We start from the raw sequence: 16,034 nt of genomic DNA, 5'->3' as shown, positions 1-16,034 counted from the left end.
AAAAGAAGATGAAACTGCAGTACAGGATTAGCTGAGATGGTAAAAGTTTTTGATTTTCATTCCATTTCATGAATTTATCCCCTTTCTGTGTATGTAGCACTTGCTTCTTTATTTAGAAGCCTTTTAATGTATTTATATATATATATAGGCGCAGGAGTGGCTGTGTGGTAAGTAGCTTGCTAACCAACCACGTGGTTCAGGGTTCAGTCCCACTGCGTGGCATCTTGGGCAAGTGTCTTCTGCTATAGCCCCGGGCCGACCAATGCCTTGTGAGTGGATTTGGTAGATGGAAACTGAAAGAAGCCTGTCGTATATATGTATATATATATATATATATATGTGTATGTTTGTGTGTCTATGTTTGTCCCCCTAGCATTGCTTGACAACCGATGCTGGTGTGTTTATGTCCCCGTTACTTAGCGGTTTGGCAAAAGAGACCGATAGAATAAGTACTGGGCTTACAAAGAATAAGTCCTGGGGTCGATTTGCTCGACTAAAGGCGGTGCTCCAGCATGGCCGCTGTCAAAATGACTGAAACAAGTAAAAGAGTATAACATAAATAATATATAGATATATGCATATATACATACATACGTATATGTACATACCTACATCTACATGTATATATACATGCATGTATGGGTACAGGCCATCAAAAAAACTTTTTTTCAAACAACAAAAGAACAGAGTACAAGACATACAACACAAGGAATATTCCCCTTCTTCAGTTGTCCCGGTTTCGTCTACTCCACGTACTCTGTTTTTTCGTTGTTTGAAAAAGAAGTTCGTTTCCATGTTTTTGTTTTTATGTTTTCGTTTCTCATTGCGTTCAACGTTTTTTTTATGTCCTGTACCCATATATGCATGTATATATACATATATACATATAGATGTATATATGTACATATATGTATGTATATATGCATATATTTATATATTATCTATATTATATGATTGAACGCCACGCATCCTTTTCCAAGTAAGTTTTATCTATATATGTATATATATATTTTCAATAAAATATAATATATATTTATGATATATATATTTATTTATTTATATAGGTTCCAGAAGGATATGCTCTACTTGGCTGAGAAATCCTACATTTTTTGCTACATGACATGAATTATGTAGAGAAACGCCTAACAAGCCTACAGATTAAGAAATTCACTATTTGTTCAGAAAGGAAGTGTGTGTGTGTAAAATAAAGAAAGAAATACACAAATATAAACTATAACTATATAAAACCATAAATATTCCTCTATATATATTTCCTGAATGGAATAGACTGAGTGGAAAATACATAGAGTGCTTGATACATTGAGAGTCTTCATTGTCTGTCTGCCTGTCATTCTTTCGTCCTCTCTTTCTTTCCCTTGTTATGCCATCTCATTATCATATCAAAAGCTGATTGCTAAACAGCAAAAAGGTGGGAGGTGAGGCATTTTCTTGATATAACAACAGGAATTATTTCGGTCTTTGGCTCTGGGACCCACTTTGAGTTTCCATCTCTCGTTTCCGGATGGCTTAAAGGATATAAACACAACCATTTCATTAATCGACAACGCTTGTCTCTTTTCTGTCTGTCTGTCTGTCCGTCCCAGCAGGGAATACTAAGTGAGAGTAAGTCTTTTCACGCCACATTCACAACAATATTTGGCCGTACTTATGGGGTATTCACTGTCGCAATGGTGACACATGAATCGACTGCTGTTCATATTGGAAGAGTTGGTGTTGTTGCTGGAATCGGAGGCCTTGTTCAGTAAGTATCGATTGGTCACAGTTCTGAAAGACAAGCAAGATAAAGATGGCTTTATTAGCTGGATTCTTAGACATTCTAAATACAGTGCCTTGCAAAAGTCTATGCCCCCACCCTTGGAAACTGGATGTATTTTAAATAATAATAATAATAATAATAATAAATAATAATAATGAAATTATTGTATACAGGCGCAGGAGTGGCTGTGTGGTAAGTAGCTTGCTAACCAACCACATGTTTCCGGGTTCAGTCCCACTGCGTGGCATCTTGGGCAAGTGTCTTCTGCTATAGCCCCGGGCCTACCAATGCCTTGTGAGTGGATTTGGTAGACGGAAACTGAAAGAAGCCTGTCGTATATATGTGTATATATATATATGTATGTATGTGTGTGTGTTTGTGTGTCTGTGTTTGTTCCCCTAGCATTGCTTGACAACTGATGCTGGTGTGTTTACGTCCCCGTCACTTAGCGGTTCGGCAAAAAGAGACCGATAGAATAAGTACTGGGCTTACAAAAAGAATAAGTCCTGGGGTCGAGTTACTCGACTAAAGGCGGTGCTCCAGCATGGCCGCAGTCAAGTGACTGAAACAAGTAAAAGAGTAAAGAGTAAAGAGTGCTCAGGTGCTCCACAACTTGTCAGAGTATATGCAGTAATGTACAAATGTCTGGAAAGCGAACAATGTATGAGTCAGATACATGCTTGTGTGTGTATGGAGGGGAGAAAATCAGGTGTAGTGTTGGCGAATCTCAGAAAGCATGGAAGTTTTGAAGGATGCAGTGCTCTGACAACTAACAACTGCCGGCAGTTTGTTCCATGCTTCAGCAACTCTCAGCGTGAAAAAATGTTTCCTGAAGTCATGGGAGCTGTGCTGTTTTCTGACTTCGTAAATATGTCCACGGGTGTTAGACGGGTGGAGTTTGAAAAGGTGCTCAGAGTTATTGTTTGTAAGATGGCTAATAATTTTATGGGTGTCGGCCAAGTCAGCTGCCAGACGTCGGAGTTTTTGTTTTTGTTTATTTTGATAGGAACAATTAATATTCTAAACTCCAATAATTTGTTTTAATAACCAGATCTATCACATTTTTATTTAATACACAAAATACATTTGAAAAATTTTAAACTGTTTCTTAACCCTTTAGTGTTCACATTATTCTGCCAAAATTAATGCTTCTTCATCCACATTGTTTTGAACTAATCATGCATTATCTTGTAGCCATGAGATTCTGATGAGGTAGCTGTTAATTTTAAAACAATATTGTAGGGTTGGTGTGAGAGACCAGATAGGGCTAGTTTGAACATAAAACAGGTAGAATATTTTTGGCCGGATATGGCCGGTTTAAATGCTAAAGCAGTGGTTTTCAACCAGGGTTCCGCGGAACCTTAGGGTTCCACCAGTACAGTCCAGGGGTTCCGCAAGAAGTTACAAAAATGCTAAAATCGACAGTAATTTTTAATTCTCCTGTGCAGATATGTGTGCATAAGACAATTAAATTATTGCACAGGGGTTCCTCAAGCCAGTGGAATGTTTCCTTGGGGTTCCACTCCAGCAAAAAGTTTGAAAAGCACTGTGCTAAAGGGTTAAATAAAGATAATTTTGAAAAATGTCTTTTCAAAAGTCTACACCACCCACTTTGGAATGACTTCAGCTAATACTTTGTGGAGGATCCTGCTGCGTCAATTATAGTCTGCCGATGCCTCGGATAGCTTTCCAGGAGCTTGCTGCAGTGGTTTGCTGACAGTTTTCGCCATTCTTCATGGCAGAACGTCTTGAGCTGTGTCGGATTGGATGTGGAACGTGAGTGCACAGCCAGCATTAGATCTCGCCATAGATGTTCTATAGGATTGAGGTCTGGAGACTGGCTGGGCCACTCCAAAACTGTGATGGATCTGCTTATTATTTAACAATCATTGGAATTGAAAAAATGTGCTGTTCCCTGTTAAAAAATACAAAATATATAATTTTTCAAATGGCACAGGAGTGGCTGTGTGGTAAGTAGCTTGTTTACCAACCACATGGTTCCGGGTTCAGTTCCACTGCGTGGCACCTTGGGCAAGTGTCTTCTACTATAGCCTCGGGCCGACCAAAGCCTTGTGAGTGGATTTGGTAGACGGAAATTGAAAGAGGCCCGTCGTATATATATGTATATATATGTATGTGCGTGTGTCTGTGTTTGTCCCCCTAGCATTGCTTGACAACCGATGCTGGTGTGTTTATGTCCCCGTCACTTAACAGTTCGGCAAAAGAGACCGATAGAATAAGTACTGGGCTTACAAAGAATGAGTCCCGGGGTCGAGTTGCTTGATTAAAGGCGGTGCTCCAGCATGGCCGCAGTCAAAATGACTGAAACAAGTAAAAAGAGAAAAAAAAGAGAGAGAGGGTGTAGACTTTTGCAAGCCACTGTAGCAACAAGATCCTAGCATCAAGATGATGGCCCTGCTACTGTTGGTGACTATAGTCTTGCGGGTTGCATGTTGACCTCACAAGTGCCGATAGTATGAAAACAAAAAACAGCCAGTACACATAAAGTGGTTGGCATTAGGAAGGGCATCCAGCCATAGAAACCAAGCCACGAAAGGCAATATCGACCTCGGTGGAATTTGAACTCAGAATGTAAAGCCAGACAAAATGTTAAGCATTGTATTCGGCGTGCTATTGATTCTGTCATCTTATTTAAAGAAAATACTGTATAGGAGAGGGGAAAGGCGGCGAGCTGGTAGAAACGTTAGCACGCCGGGCGAAATGCTTAGCAGTATTTCGTCTGCTGCTACGTTCTGAGTTCAAATTCCGCCGAATTCGACTTTGCCTTTCATCCTTTCGGGGTCGATTAAATAAGTACAGTTACGCACTGGGGTAGATATAATCGACTTAATCCGTTTGTCTGTCCTTGTTTGTCCTCTCTGCGTTTAGCCCCTTGTGGGTAGTACAGAAATAGGTATTTTGTCTGCCGCTACGTTCTGAGTTCAAATTCCGCCAAAGTCGACTTTGCCTTTCATCCTTTCGGGGTCGATTAAATAAGTACCAGTTACGGACTAGGGTCGATATAATCGACTTAATCCGTTTGTCTGTCCTTGTTTGTCCTCTCTGTGGTTAGCCCCTTGTGGGTAGTAAAGAAAGAGGTATTTTGTCTGCCGCTACGTTCTGAGTTCAAATTCTGCCAAGGTCGACTTTGCCTTTCATCCTTTCGGGGTCGATTAAATAAGTACCAGTTACGCACTGGGGTCGATATAATCGACGTAATCCGTTTATCTGTCCTTGTTTGTCCTCTCTGTGTTTAGCCCCTTGTGGGTAGTAAAGAAATAGAAAATACAGTACAGACGACGCTTGGTATATTCATGGGAGATAACCGACGTATGATCAATGAGTTGCCTCCCCATCACAGTAAAGTTGTGAACATGATAGGAATTAAGTCAATTCACCGGTTTTTTGTTCTAGTAATTTTTCCTAATAAAATTGTTATTAACTATTAATAGTGAGATACTATGGATATATTTTCTCGGTAAACTTTTCTCGCTGTGAACTTTCTTCCCGGTGAATTGATGGCGGAGAACTTTCCCTGTGGTGAACTTATCTGTTATCAGAATTAATACCATTCTAGATGACATCATCATCATCATCATCATCATTTAGCGTCCGCTTTCCATGCTAGCATGGGTTGGACGGTTTGACCAGGGTCTAGGAAGCCAGAAGGCTGCACCAGGCTCCAGTCTGATCTGGCAGTGTTTCTACGGCTGGATGCCCTTCCTAACGCCAACCACTCCGTGAGTGTAGTGGGTGGTTTTTACGTGCCACCAGCACAGGTGCCAGACGGGGCTGGCAACGGCCACGGTCGGATGGTGCTTTTTACGTGCCACCGGCACGGAAGCCAGGCGAGGCTGGCAACGGCCACGATCGGATGGTGCTTTTTACGGCCACTGGCACGGAGCAAAACATTTTGCCATCCGTCTGTCTATATATATATATATGTGGTTGTGTGTGTACATGTATGTGCATGTGTATTTGTGGTGTGTGTATAAATATGTGTACAATTTTCCGTGACAGTTTAAAATTACATATCACAAGTTCAATTCTTGCAGGAGCAAACAACAAAAGCCTATTACCTGTTCAGAGAATTCGGTAATGCCCTCTGCCCAGGAGCTGATCTCCCCATTGACAGTCCACTCATGACCTTTATACATCCGTTTCCAGCTTTGGCGTCACGTTTGGCATCTGTATAATTTTTACCAGTCCGTCCTGTTCTTAAAGCGGGTCCTGTTGCAGCATAGTTAACTCCATTGCTGTCCAACTCATCAGTTCTCTATGAAAAGAATTAACAAAAGACAGACGCAGAAACAAACTTGAGGGAATGAATAAAGGTGTAGTGGTTACAAATAAGAACAGTAACAGTAGTGAATTATATATGAGGGGTGCGAAAGAGTTCCTGACTATATGGGTATCACGAAAGCTCGTTCGGAGACCCAACCTTTCCGAGTTCTTTTACAGGGCTTAGAAAAACTGAAGGACTGCTGCAATAAGTGCGTGAATCTGGGAGGGGAATATGTTGAATAAAATCATAATTAACTGATCCTCCTGTATTTTCATTTACCCAAAGCCAGGAACTTTTTAGCACCCTCTCATATATATATATATTTCTGTGTATCTTTCTGTCGAAGAGCGTAGGCTCGAAACGTAAAAGACTTTTTCTATTCCTGAGCGTTATACTAATACATTTGTTTGTTTGTACTCCACCTGCCTTCGTCTTTTGTTTATTTTCGTAAATTTTTCCTTTATATATATATATATATATATATATATAAACATTGGCGTTAGGAAGGGCACCTAGCTTTAGAAACTCTACCAGATCAAGATTGGCACCTGGTGCAACCATCTGGTTCGCCAGCCTTCAGTCAAATCATCCAACACATGCCAGCATGGAAAGCGGACGTTAAACGATGATGATGATGATGATGAACGCCTTACTTCCCTGGGCATGGACACATTGAAACTCGGACGTCTGGCAGCTGACTTGGCAGACACCCATAAAATTATCAACCATCGTACAAACAATAACTCTGAGCACCTTTTCAAACTCCACCCATCTAACACCCGTGGACATATTTACAAAGTAAGAAAACAGCACAGCTCCCATGACTTCAGGAAACATTTTTTCACGCTGAGAGTTGCTGAAGCATGGAACAAACTGCCGGCATCAGTTGTTAGTTGTCGGAGCACTGCATCCTTCAAAACTTCCATGCTTCCTGAGATTCGCCAACACTACACTTGATTTTCTCCCCTCCATACACACACAAGCATGTATCTGACTCATACATTGTTCACTTTCCACACATTTCTACATTACTGCATGTACTTTATATGCACTTTCTGACAAGTTGTGGTGCACCTGAGCACTGTATACAATAATTTCATTATTATTATTATTATGATGAATAGGTTGCAGTGTTTCACAAAAAAGGAGAATTATAATTGACACTAAATGTGATTAGAGTGTGTGTGTGTGCGTGTGTATACTAGTCTTATTAAAGATGGTTATTTTTAACATTACTGGAAGTTTTACACCAAAAAGACATTCAGCAGTTGATGATGATGATGATGATGATGATGATGAAGAAGATGGTGATGATGGTAGATAATAATACAATGGTGATGATAATAATGCTGATGATGCTGATAATGACTACAAATGTTTTATAGCCAATTAACAGCTTTTAATTGAAGGAAAAAAAAAAGCCTGAAGTATCAGAAGCCAAAGAATTTTGGTATTTTTCTTTTACCTGTTGCATAATTTTCCCATTGTAATCATTAGACGGTGCTGATGGCATACGAGATGTGAAACCTGGACGACGTAATCCGGAACGCTCTGAATAGAAAGAACAGACATATTTTAAGGAGATAAGTATTATAAGAAATATATAAGATCATGGAAGAGGAGAAGTTTATTGATTTCAATAAATGAACTTAGAAGATTGGTGATGACATTTCAAGAAAACTCATTCCTTGAATTCATCAAATTGACAAGAGATGTTAAAATGAAGTATTTCTCATTGATACATAGGTAGCATGATCTTGATCCTAAGACATATATATATATTTCTCAATAGATATAAGGTAGCAAGGCAGTGACCAGGCAGAATTATTAGCACAACTTGTAAGAATGCTTAGTGGCATGTAGTCCATTTTCACATTCTAAGTTCAAATTTTGCCGCGGTCGACTTTGCCTTTCATCCTTTTGAGGTTGATGAAATAAGTACCAGCTGAATACTGGGGTCGATGTAACTGACTATTCCCTTCCACCAAATTCTAGGCCTTGTGCCTATAGTAGAAAGGATTATTATTATTATTATTATTATTATTATTATTATTATTATTATTATTATTATTATTACTATTCAGTAGTTTTATTTTTATAGCATGCTTTCACTGCACTTCCGAGCGCAGTTCTGTGTGCCTTGGGTATGTGCTGTGGTTTGCTGTGATACTCTTATGGCTACTGTATTGAAAGTGTTTTGCGTAGGATGTGTGCAGTGCACAGTAGTGCAATTTTCGGTATGTTATATATATATTTGTAAGTCCTTGTGTTTTTGTTATGTATTTGTCTGAATATTTTTTTTTACCATACCTAATACACCTACTATGATAGGAATTATTATTATTATAATTATTATTATTATTATTATTATTTCATTCATACACACAACAGACGAAACTACTGGAAAAAAATTTTCCTAACACTGACCTACAATAAATAACCTTCGATACCAAGAACCTTCCAAAGTATCTTAACTGTCTCTAATAATACCGTTTTCTAGGGTTGCAATCAACTAGTTTTTTTATGCCTATTTCCTCCTCCTCCTCCCCCTGCCACCACCACCACCATCTTTATTAATCAATAACTACTATTTGTTTGTTTTTTTTCTTCTCTCTGCATAATTCTGATTAGCGTTTTTTTTTAATGACCACTTCATCAAATATGCTAAACTAATTCGTTTGTGACTTTTTGTTTTTGGTTGGTTTTTTTTTTTCCATAAGGATAACATCTCTGAAGTCAAGACTATTGAAAATGTTGTAAGACTCAACAAAAATTTTAGGAAAATAAAAATAAGAAATAAGTGGAAATTTTACTGGGGAGTGTGTTACATTATAAGGCACAAAAAGAAAATGACTCTCCCCAGACACAACAGAATATGCTTCAACACACAAACTCAAATAAAGAATCTTGCAAACCAAATCCCAAAACAAAATATCTCTGAAGTATTAAAATGCTTCAAAATTGAGTTAATTCAATGGAAGATTAGTTTAAAAACATATTATATAGTTGAAAGGAAAAACGTGTGTTACCTTGTTGTGATTTAGAATTAATTAGTTTTGCTGAAGAATTAGTTGTAGCAGAGGAATTTGATTTGAAATTAAGCACCGAAGAGTCAAACCTAGACTTCGGTTTACCGATTTCATGCTGAAATTGAAGAGAAAAAGAAGCATGTCATCAAATTCTATTACAACAAGTGAATAGGTGCAGGTGTGGGGTTAAGAAGTTTGCTTCCCAACCACGTGGTCTTGAGTTCAGTCCCACTACATGGCACTTTGTGCAAAGACAGAAACTGAAAAGAAAAGCTCTCTCTCTCTGGCCGGGTTCAGCAAAACAGCTGTTTCTGCCTTACTGTCTCTCTTATTTCTTTACTGCCCACAGGGGGCTAAACATAGAGGAGACAAACAAGGACAGACAAAGGGATTAAGTCAATTACATTGACCCCAGTGCGTAACTGGTACTTAATTTTTTGACCCCGAAAGAATGAAGGGCAAAGTTGACATCGGCGGAATTTGAACTCAGAACATAACGACAGACGAAATACCGCTAAGCATTTCGCCCGGCATGCTAACAGTTCTGCCAGCTCGCCGCTTTCAGCTAACCTTTCATCATCTAACACAAGATCGCCTCCTCTCCTCTCAAAATTCCTTGTCTTGCAAGTTACTTGGTGACCCTGTCAGTGCAGGTGCCACATAAAAAGAATCCATCCATCCATCCATAAACTCACCCACCCACCCATCCATCCATCCACCCACCCACCCACACATCCATCCATCCATAAACCCACCCATCCATCCATCCATCCATACATACATATATATAGTTGAAATTTGCAGAAAAACAAAAGACAAAGACTGGTGTATGAACAACAAGTATGTGTAATAGTTTGACACTCAGGAAGAATGGAAAAGTCTTTTATATTTCAAGCCAATGCTCTTCAACAGAAAGGTATAAGAGAAAATAAACAGATATATATATATAGGCACAGGAGTGACTGTATGGTAAGTAGCTTGCTTACCAACTACATGGTTCCAGGTTCATTCCCACTGCATGACACCTTGGGCAACTGTCTTCTACTATAACCTTGGGCCAACCAAAGCCTTGTGAGTGGATTTGGTAGACGGAAACAGAAAAGAAGCCTGTCCTATATATATATATATATATATATATATATAAAATATTATTGGTGAATTGAAGAAATGGAGCTGAACGCAGATTGAACAGAAATCGTTTTATTTCATTCTACACGTGTTTCGAAAGGCACAATTTACCAAAATCCGATTGAATAATGGGACCATATTGTGTCTTTCTCTTCAGGAAGAAAATAGGAAATCCGTTGGAAAAAACAAAAACAGAACAGAGGCGGAGCAAAAACAAATCGAACTAGGCTCCTAAGAGCCCATGGCGAAACTGTTTATCAGTGTATGTTGAGAACCGGTGGCTGAAGAATTTAACGGGTCAGGCATCGGTCAATCATGTGGGTAAGGGTGTGTAGATGTTCTTTGTGACCGAGAATAAAGTTCTGACTATTTAAGGAATATTGGATGTTTTATAAGGGGCGAGAAAAAATCTACTTAGAGACGTGTGTGTGTCTACTGTTCTATATATGTGTGTGCTGGCGTAGGGGTAGAAAACATTTTTTGTGTACGTGTGTGCGTTTGATCGTTCGGCTGTCAGTGGCTACTGCAGTGAGAACCGTCTCACTGCAGTAGCCACTGACAGCCGAACGATCAAACGCACACACGTACACAAAAATGTTTTCTACCCCTACGCAACACACACATATATAGAACAGTAGACACACACACGTCTCTAAGTAGATTTTTTCTCGCCCTTATAAAACATCCAATATTCCTTAAATAGTCAGAACTTTATTCTCGGTCACAAAGAACATCTACACACCCTTACCCACATGATTGACCGATGCCTGACCTGTAGAATTCCTCAGCCCGGTTCTCAGCATACACTGATAAACAGTTTCGCCAGGGCTCTTAGGAGCATAGTTCGATTTGGTTTTGCTCCGCCTCTGTTCTGTTTTTGTTTTTCCCAACGGATTTCCTATTTTCTTCCTGAAGAGAAAGACACAATATGGTCCCATTATTCAATCGGATTTTGGTAAATTGTGCCTTTCGAAACACGTGTAGAATGAAATAAAACGATTTCTGTTCAATCTGCGTTCAGCTCCATTTCTTCAATTCACCAATAATATTTTAATTTCAATTATCCGCACCAACGCACGGTTGCAACACCATATGGTTGTACCTCCAACCGTGCTGTTTACTGCTGTGATTTTTGCTACCAAGGTATCGGTTAAACTTTTGATTAATCTACTACAAGATTATTCATCTTTCTATTTCACATTATATATATATATATATATATATATATGTACATGTGTGTTTATGTGTATATGTGTATATATAGTATAGCCAAGGTTAACTTTGCCTTCCATCCTTTTGGGGTCATTCGTTCATTCATTTTCTTTAAAGTCCTCTTTCCATGCTGGCATGGATTGGACGTATGACTGAGGGCTGGCAAACCAGATGGCTGCACCAGGCTTCAATCTTGATCTGGCAGAGTTTCTACAGCTGGATGCCCTTCCTAACGCCAACCACTCAGAGAGTGTAGTGGGTGCCTTTACGTGCCACTGGCACGGGGCCAGTCAGGCGGTACTGGCAACAACTTTGCTCGAATCTTCTACACATGCCAGTAAGGCGACGCTGGTAACGATCACCGTTGAATGGTGTCTTTTACGTGCCACAGGCATGGAGGCCAGATAGCCACTCTGGCAACGATCACGCTCGGATGGTGCTCTTAATACCCTACTAGTACGGGGCTCGAGTGCCAGTAAGGCAATAAAATAAATACCAGTTGAGCACTGGGGCTGAGGTGGTTGACTCTTCCTTCCACCACCAAACTTTTAAGATTTTGTGCCTAGAATAGAAAGAATTATTTATGCCTTTACAAATGTAAGTTCAAACCCTACTGAAATCACGTTCTGAATGTCCTGTCCATTTTATCGTCACAACCCACCCACCTGGGTGTCAATAAACTAAGAAAGAAATCAATATGAATCTTACTAATGAACCAAGAAGCGATACTTATTGAAAACATACTAAAAAGGAAGAAAAGAAAACATCATTGATTGACTGCTTCTAACCTAACACAAGGTCACCAACATCTACAAGCCAATGAGAGAGTCTCCATGTAGTCACTCGAAGTGCTAGAAATAGCAGCCAAATCTTCCTAAAAACCTCACACTGCCTTCTTAAAAATAAGATAAGCAAATCAGACAATGAAACCCAAGAATCCATCCATCCATCCATCCAACCATACCCATCCATTCATCTATCCATCCATCCATATATACATACATACAAAAGATGTCTGTATATAAAGGTTCCAGCAGGGGAATGGGGCTCGTGGGGTCGGAGCGTAAGCCATCTCTCTGCTTCATCTCATGTTTGTATTTCGTCCCTGTTGTATCTCATTCGATTTCATTATATTTCGTAAAATTTTAAAAGTCATATAATCATTGTGTGTCTGACCCCCCCCCAATCAGGCTGTATTGTCCCCCCCACTCTGTGATTGGGCCCTTGTGGCTAATAAAGAAACAGGATGATGATGATGATGATGATGGTCATGGCTGGAAAGCCTTTGATCATAGCTCTTCCCAATCAGGACAGACCTGGGACAGAACGACAATAGCTACCTTGAGACAATGCCTTCTAGCTCTGGCTGGGAGATGTCGTTAATATTTTAATGAAACACTACTACTTGCTTCCTTCCTTACAGGAGAACATGTTTATTATTCGAACACAACAAACTGGAATTACCGGACACTTGTTTTATTTTTGTCACCGATCACTGTTTTATTGTTTATTGGCCCAGAGATCAATATTCATTTGCAAATACGATATGAAATCATAACTAATGCAGGTCACCTTAACAAGCGTTAAACAAAGCCACTCCCTACTTGCAGAGATATTTTCCATGTAAACCATAAAGGAATCGATATTTCCCATTTTTTTCTCTTGTGGACACTTAATTAGCTGAATCATTAGTGCACTGCAGAAGGTGTATGACCAGGTGGTTAGAGGTGTTATACTCATAATTATAAGATCATGGTTTCAATTCCCAGGCTAGGTAGTGCATTGTGTGCTTGAGCAAAACACTTCATTTCACATTGTCCCCAGGCCATCATCATCATCATCATCGTATAACGTCCGTTTTCCGTGCTAGCATGGGTTGGATGGTTCGACTGGGGTCTGGGAAGCCAGGAGGCTGCACCAGGCTCCAGTCTGATCTGGCAGAGTTTCTACAGCTGGATGCCCTTCCTAACGCCAACCACTCCATGAGTGTAGTGGGTGCTTTTTACGTGCCACCGTCACAGGTGCCTGGGGAGGCTGGAAGCAGCCACAATCAGTTGGTACTTTTTACATGCCACCGGCACAGGTGCCAGGGCAGCCTGGCACCGGCCACATTCAGATGGTGCTTTTTATGTGCCACCGGCACAGAAGCCAGTCAAGGTGGCGCTGGCATCGGCCACATTCGGATGGTGCTTTTTACGTGCCACCACTCAGCTGTAAATGGTTAACCTTACAACAGATAGGCGTGGGTGTGGCTATCACATGGATCGGGGTTTCACTCCTACTGCGTGGCACCTTGGGCAAGTGTCTTCTACTTTAGCTTCAGGCTGATGACCAAAGCCTTACTAATCAACCAACAAGCGATACTTATTGAATACATACTAAAAAAAGAAAAGAAAACATCATTGATTGGCTGCTTCTAACCTAACACAAGGTCACCAACATCTACAAGCCAATGAGAGAGTCTCCATACGGTCACTCGAAGTGCTAGAAAGAGCAGCCAAATTTTCTTAAAAATCTTATACTGCCATCTTAAAATAAGATAAGCAAATATAAAGATGGTAGACAGAAACTGAAAGAACGTGTGTGTGTGTCCGTGCTTGCCCCCACCCACCCACAACTGCTTGACAATGAGTGCTGGAGTGTTTATGTCCCTGTAACTTAGCAGTTCAGCAAAAGAGACCAATAGAACAAGCACCAAAAACAAAAATAAGTACTGGAGTTCGATGCCTTCAACTAAGGCAGTGCCCCAGGATGACACCGGTCAAATGCCTGAAACAAGTAAAAGATAGAACAATGGTTTTCAACCAGGGTTCCGCCAGTACAGTCCAGGGGTTCCGCTCCAGCAAAAAGTTTGAAAAGCACTGAGATAGGATATAAAGAGTGAGATGGTGACTCAGAGAATCACCCAAATGGAGATTTTGTGATCTGGCAGAGTTTCTACAGCTGGATGCCCTTCCTAACGCCAACCACTTCCGAGAGTGTAGTGGGTGCTTTTACATGCGGTACTGGCAACGGCCACGGAAAAAAAAATCGTGTTTTTTTTTTTACGTGTCACTTGCACACCAGCACAAACGCCAGTAAGGTGACGCTGGTAACGATCCCACTTGAATGGTGCTTTTTATGTGCCACCGGCACAAACGCCAGTTAGCCGCTCTGGCAACGACCACGATAATGATGGTGATGGTGATAATACACCTTGACAGTGCATTGAGCTACATGAAACCATCATTATCATCATCATCATCATCATCGTTTAACGTCCGTTCTCCATGCTAGCATGGGTTGGACGGTTCGACCGGGGATCTGGGAAGCCAGGAGGCTACACCAGGCTCCGGTCTTATCTGGCAATGTTTCTACAGCTGGATGCCCTTCCTAATGCCAACCACTCCGTGAGTGTAGTGGGTGCTTTTTACGTGCCACCTGCACTGGTGCCAGGCGAGGCTGGCATCGGTCACGGTCAGATTGGTGCATTTTACGTGCCACCGGCGCGGAAGCTAGTCGAGGCGGCACTGGCTTTGGCCACGATTCGGATGGTGCTTTTTACATGCCACCGACACGGAAGCCAGTTGAGGCGGCGCTGGCATCAGCCACAATTCGGATAGTGCTTTTTACGTATCTCCAGTCCAGGGGTCCTGGCATCTGCCGGGTGCCAGTCATAGGATTGGTTCAATTTCGATTCCGATTTTGAACCAATCCTATGACTGGCACCCGGCAGTCGTTGATTATTATTTACTGGCACTATGACCCGGCGTTGTCGGGCCTAGTGCTAGTCCAGCATATTTGGTCTTTCATGAAAATCCCTCTCTCTTGCCATCTACTTTATCTAACTCGTTAATTATTTCCTGCATTTCTCAAATCAAAAAAGCGTGCACGTTTGAAAGCCAAAATACATGACATGTCTTCGCAAAACACCAAAATGTGCAGAGTCATAGAGACTGTCTGCAAATGCGCACTTGCATCCAACTGTCAGGTGTAAAATTATCTCCGTCCAATCAAAAAACAGATATTTTGCCATTTATAGATATAAGACTGTTGTTACCTGAAACATAAGGGGTCATCAGTTTATCGATTTTTTTAAAATGGCTTTCAGGGGTAACTGGGAAATGAAAAGATCTTCACAATCACCCTTGGATGGTTTAGAATGACCATAGAAAGTGTGAGCTCTCTAACTGAAAAATTGTGGATTTGTATAAAGGACACACACACACACACACAGACATTTTGCCGTTTATATATAGAGAGATTTTCTCACCTGTGATTTAATTTTATTCTTAGGAGCAGGTTTAGATTTTATTCTTTGGTGTTGTTCTCTGCAGAAATTGATGTGTCTTTCAGCAGCAGCCTTGTTGAACCTTCTCTCACAAAATTCACATTGGATATAATCTAGAAGCAAATAAAAAAGTAAACTCATTTCACATCTTCCATCTTTTCGTTTCCTCTCATTTCCTTGGTTCTTAAAATCCATTCATTCAAACTGACTCCCTTATAGAAATTTGCCAGAGGCTGTAATAGTCCCTGAAAGCCAGTCACTCTGCCTCTCCCATCATACACCCAGGGGATCATTGGTCACAGCAATAAATAAATACAGAAACATTTAATCAGC

The 16,034-nt window shown here is 40.5% G+C and overlaps 1 protein-coding gene across 2 annotated transcripts in view; it reads right to left on the bottom strand.

The window, feature by feature from the left end:
• Positions 1-1,225: 1,225 nt before the first annotated feature.
• Positions 1,226-16,034, bottom strand: part of LOC115223568 (zinc finger C2HC domain-containing protein 1A) — a 58,811-nt gene continuing 44,002 nt past the window's right edge. For both annotated transcript variants that reach the window (XM_036512654.1, XM_029794204.2), the window contains 5 exons: positions 15,684-15,814; positions 9,092-9,206; positions 7,528-7,613; positions 5,857-6,053; positions 1,226-1,785 (listed from right to left, as the gene is read on the bottom strand). In XM_036512654.1, the coding sequence (XP_036368547.1) occupies positions 1,614-1,785; positions 5,857-6,053; positions 7,528-7,613; positions 9,092-9,206; positions 15,684-15,814 (701 nt within the window). In that variant the 3' untranslated portion in view covers positions 1,226-1,613. The remainder of the gene's footprint in view (positions 1,786-5,856; positions 6,054-7,527; positions 7,614-9,091; positions 9,207-15,683; positions 15,815-16,034) is intronic.

This window comes from Octopus sinensis, linkage group LG23, assembly GCF_006345805.1.
Source record: "Octopus sinensis linkage group LG23, ASM634580v1, whole genome shotgun sequence".
Classification (NCBI taxonomy): domain Eukaryota; kingdom Metazoa; phylum Mollusca; class Cephalopoda; order Octopoda; family Octopodidae; genus Octopus; species Octopus sinensis.
Note: the sequence above shows the minus strand (reverse complement) of the source record. Positions and strands in the feature narration are given on the sequence as shown.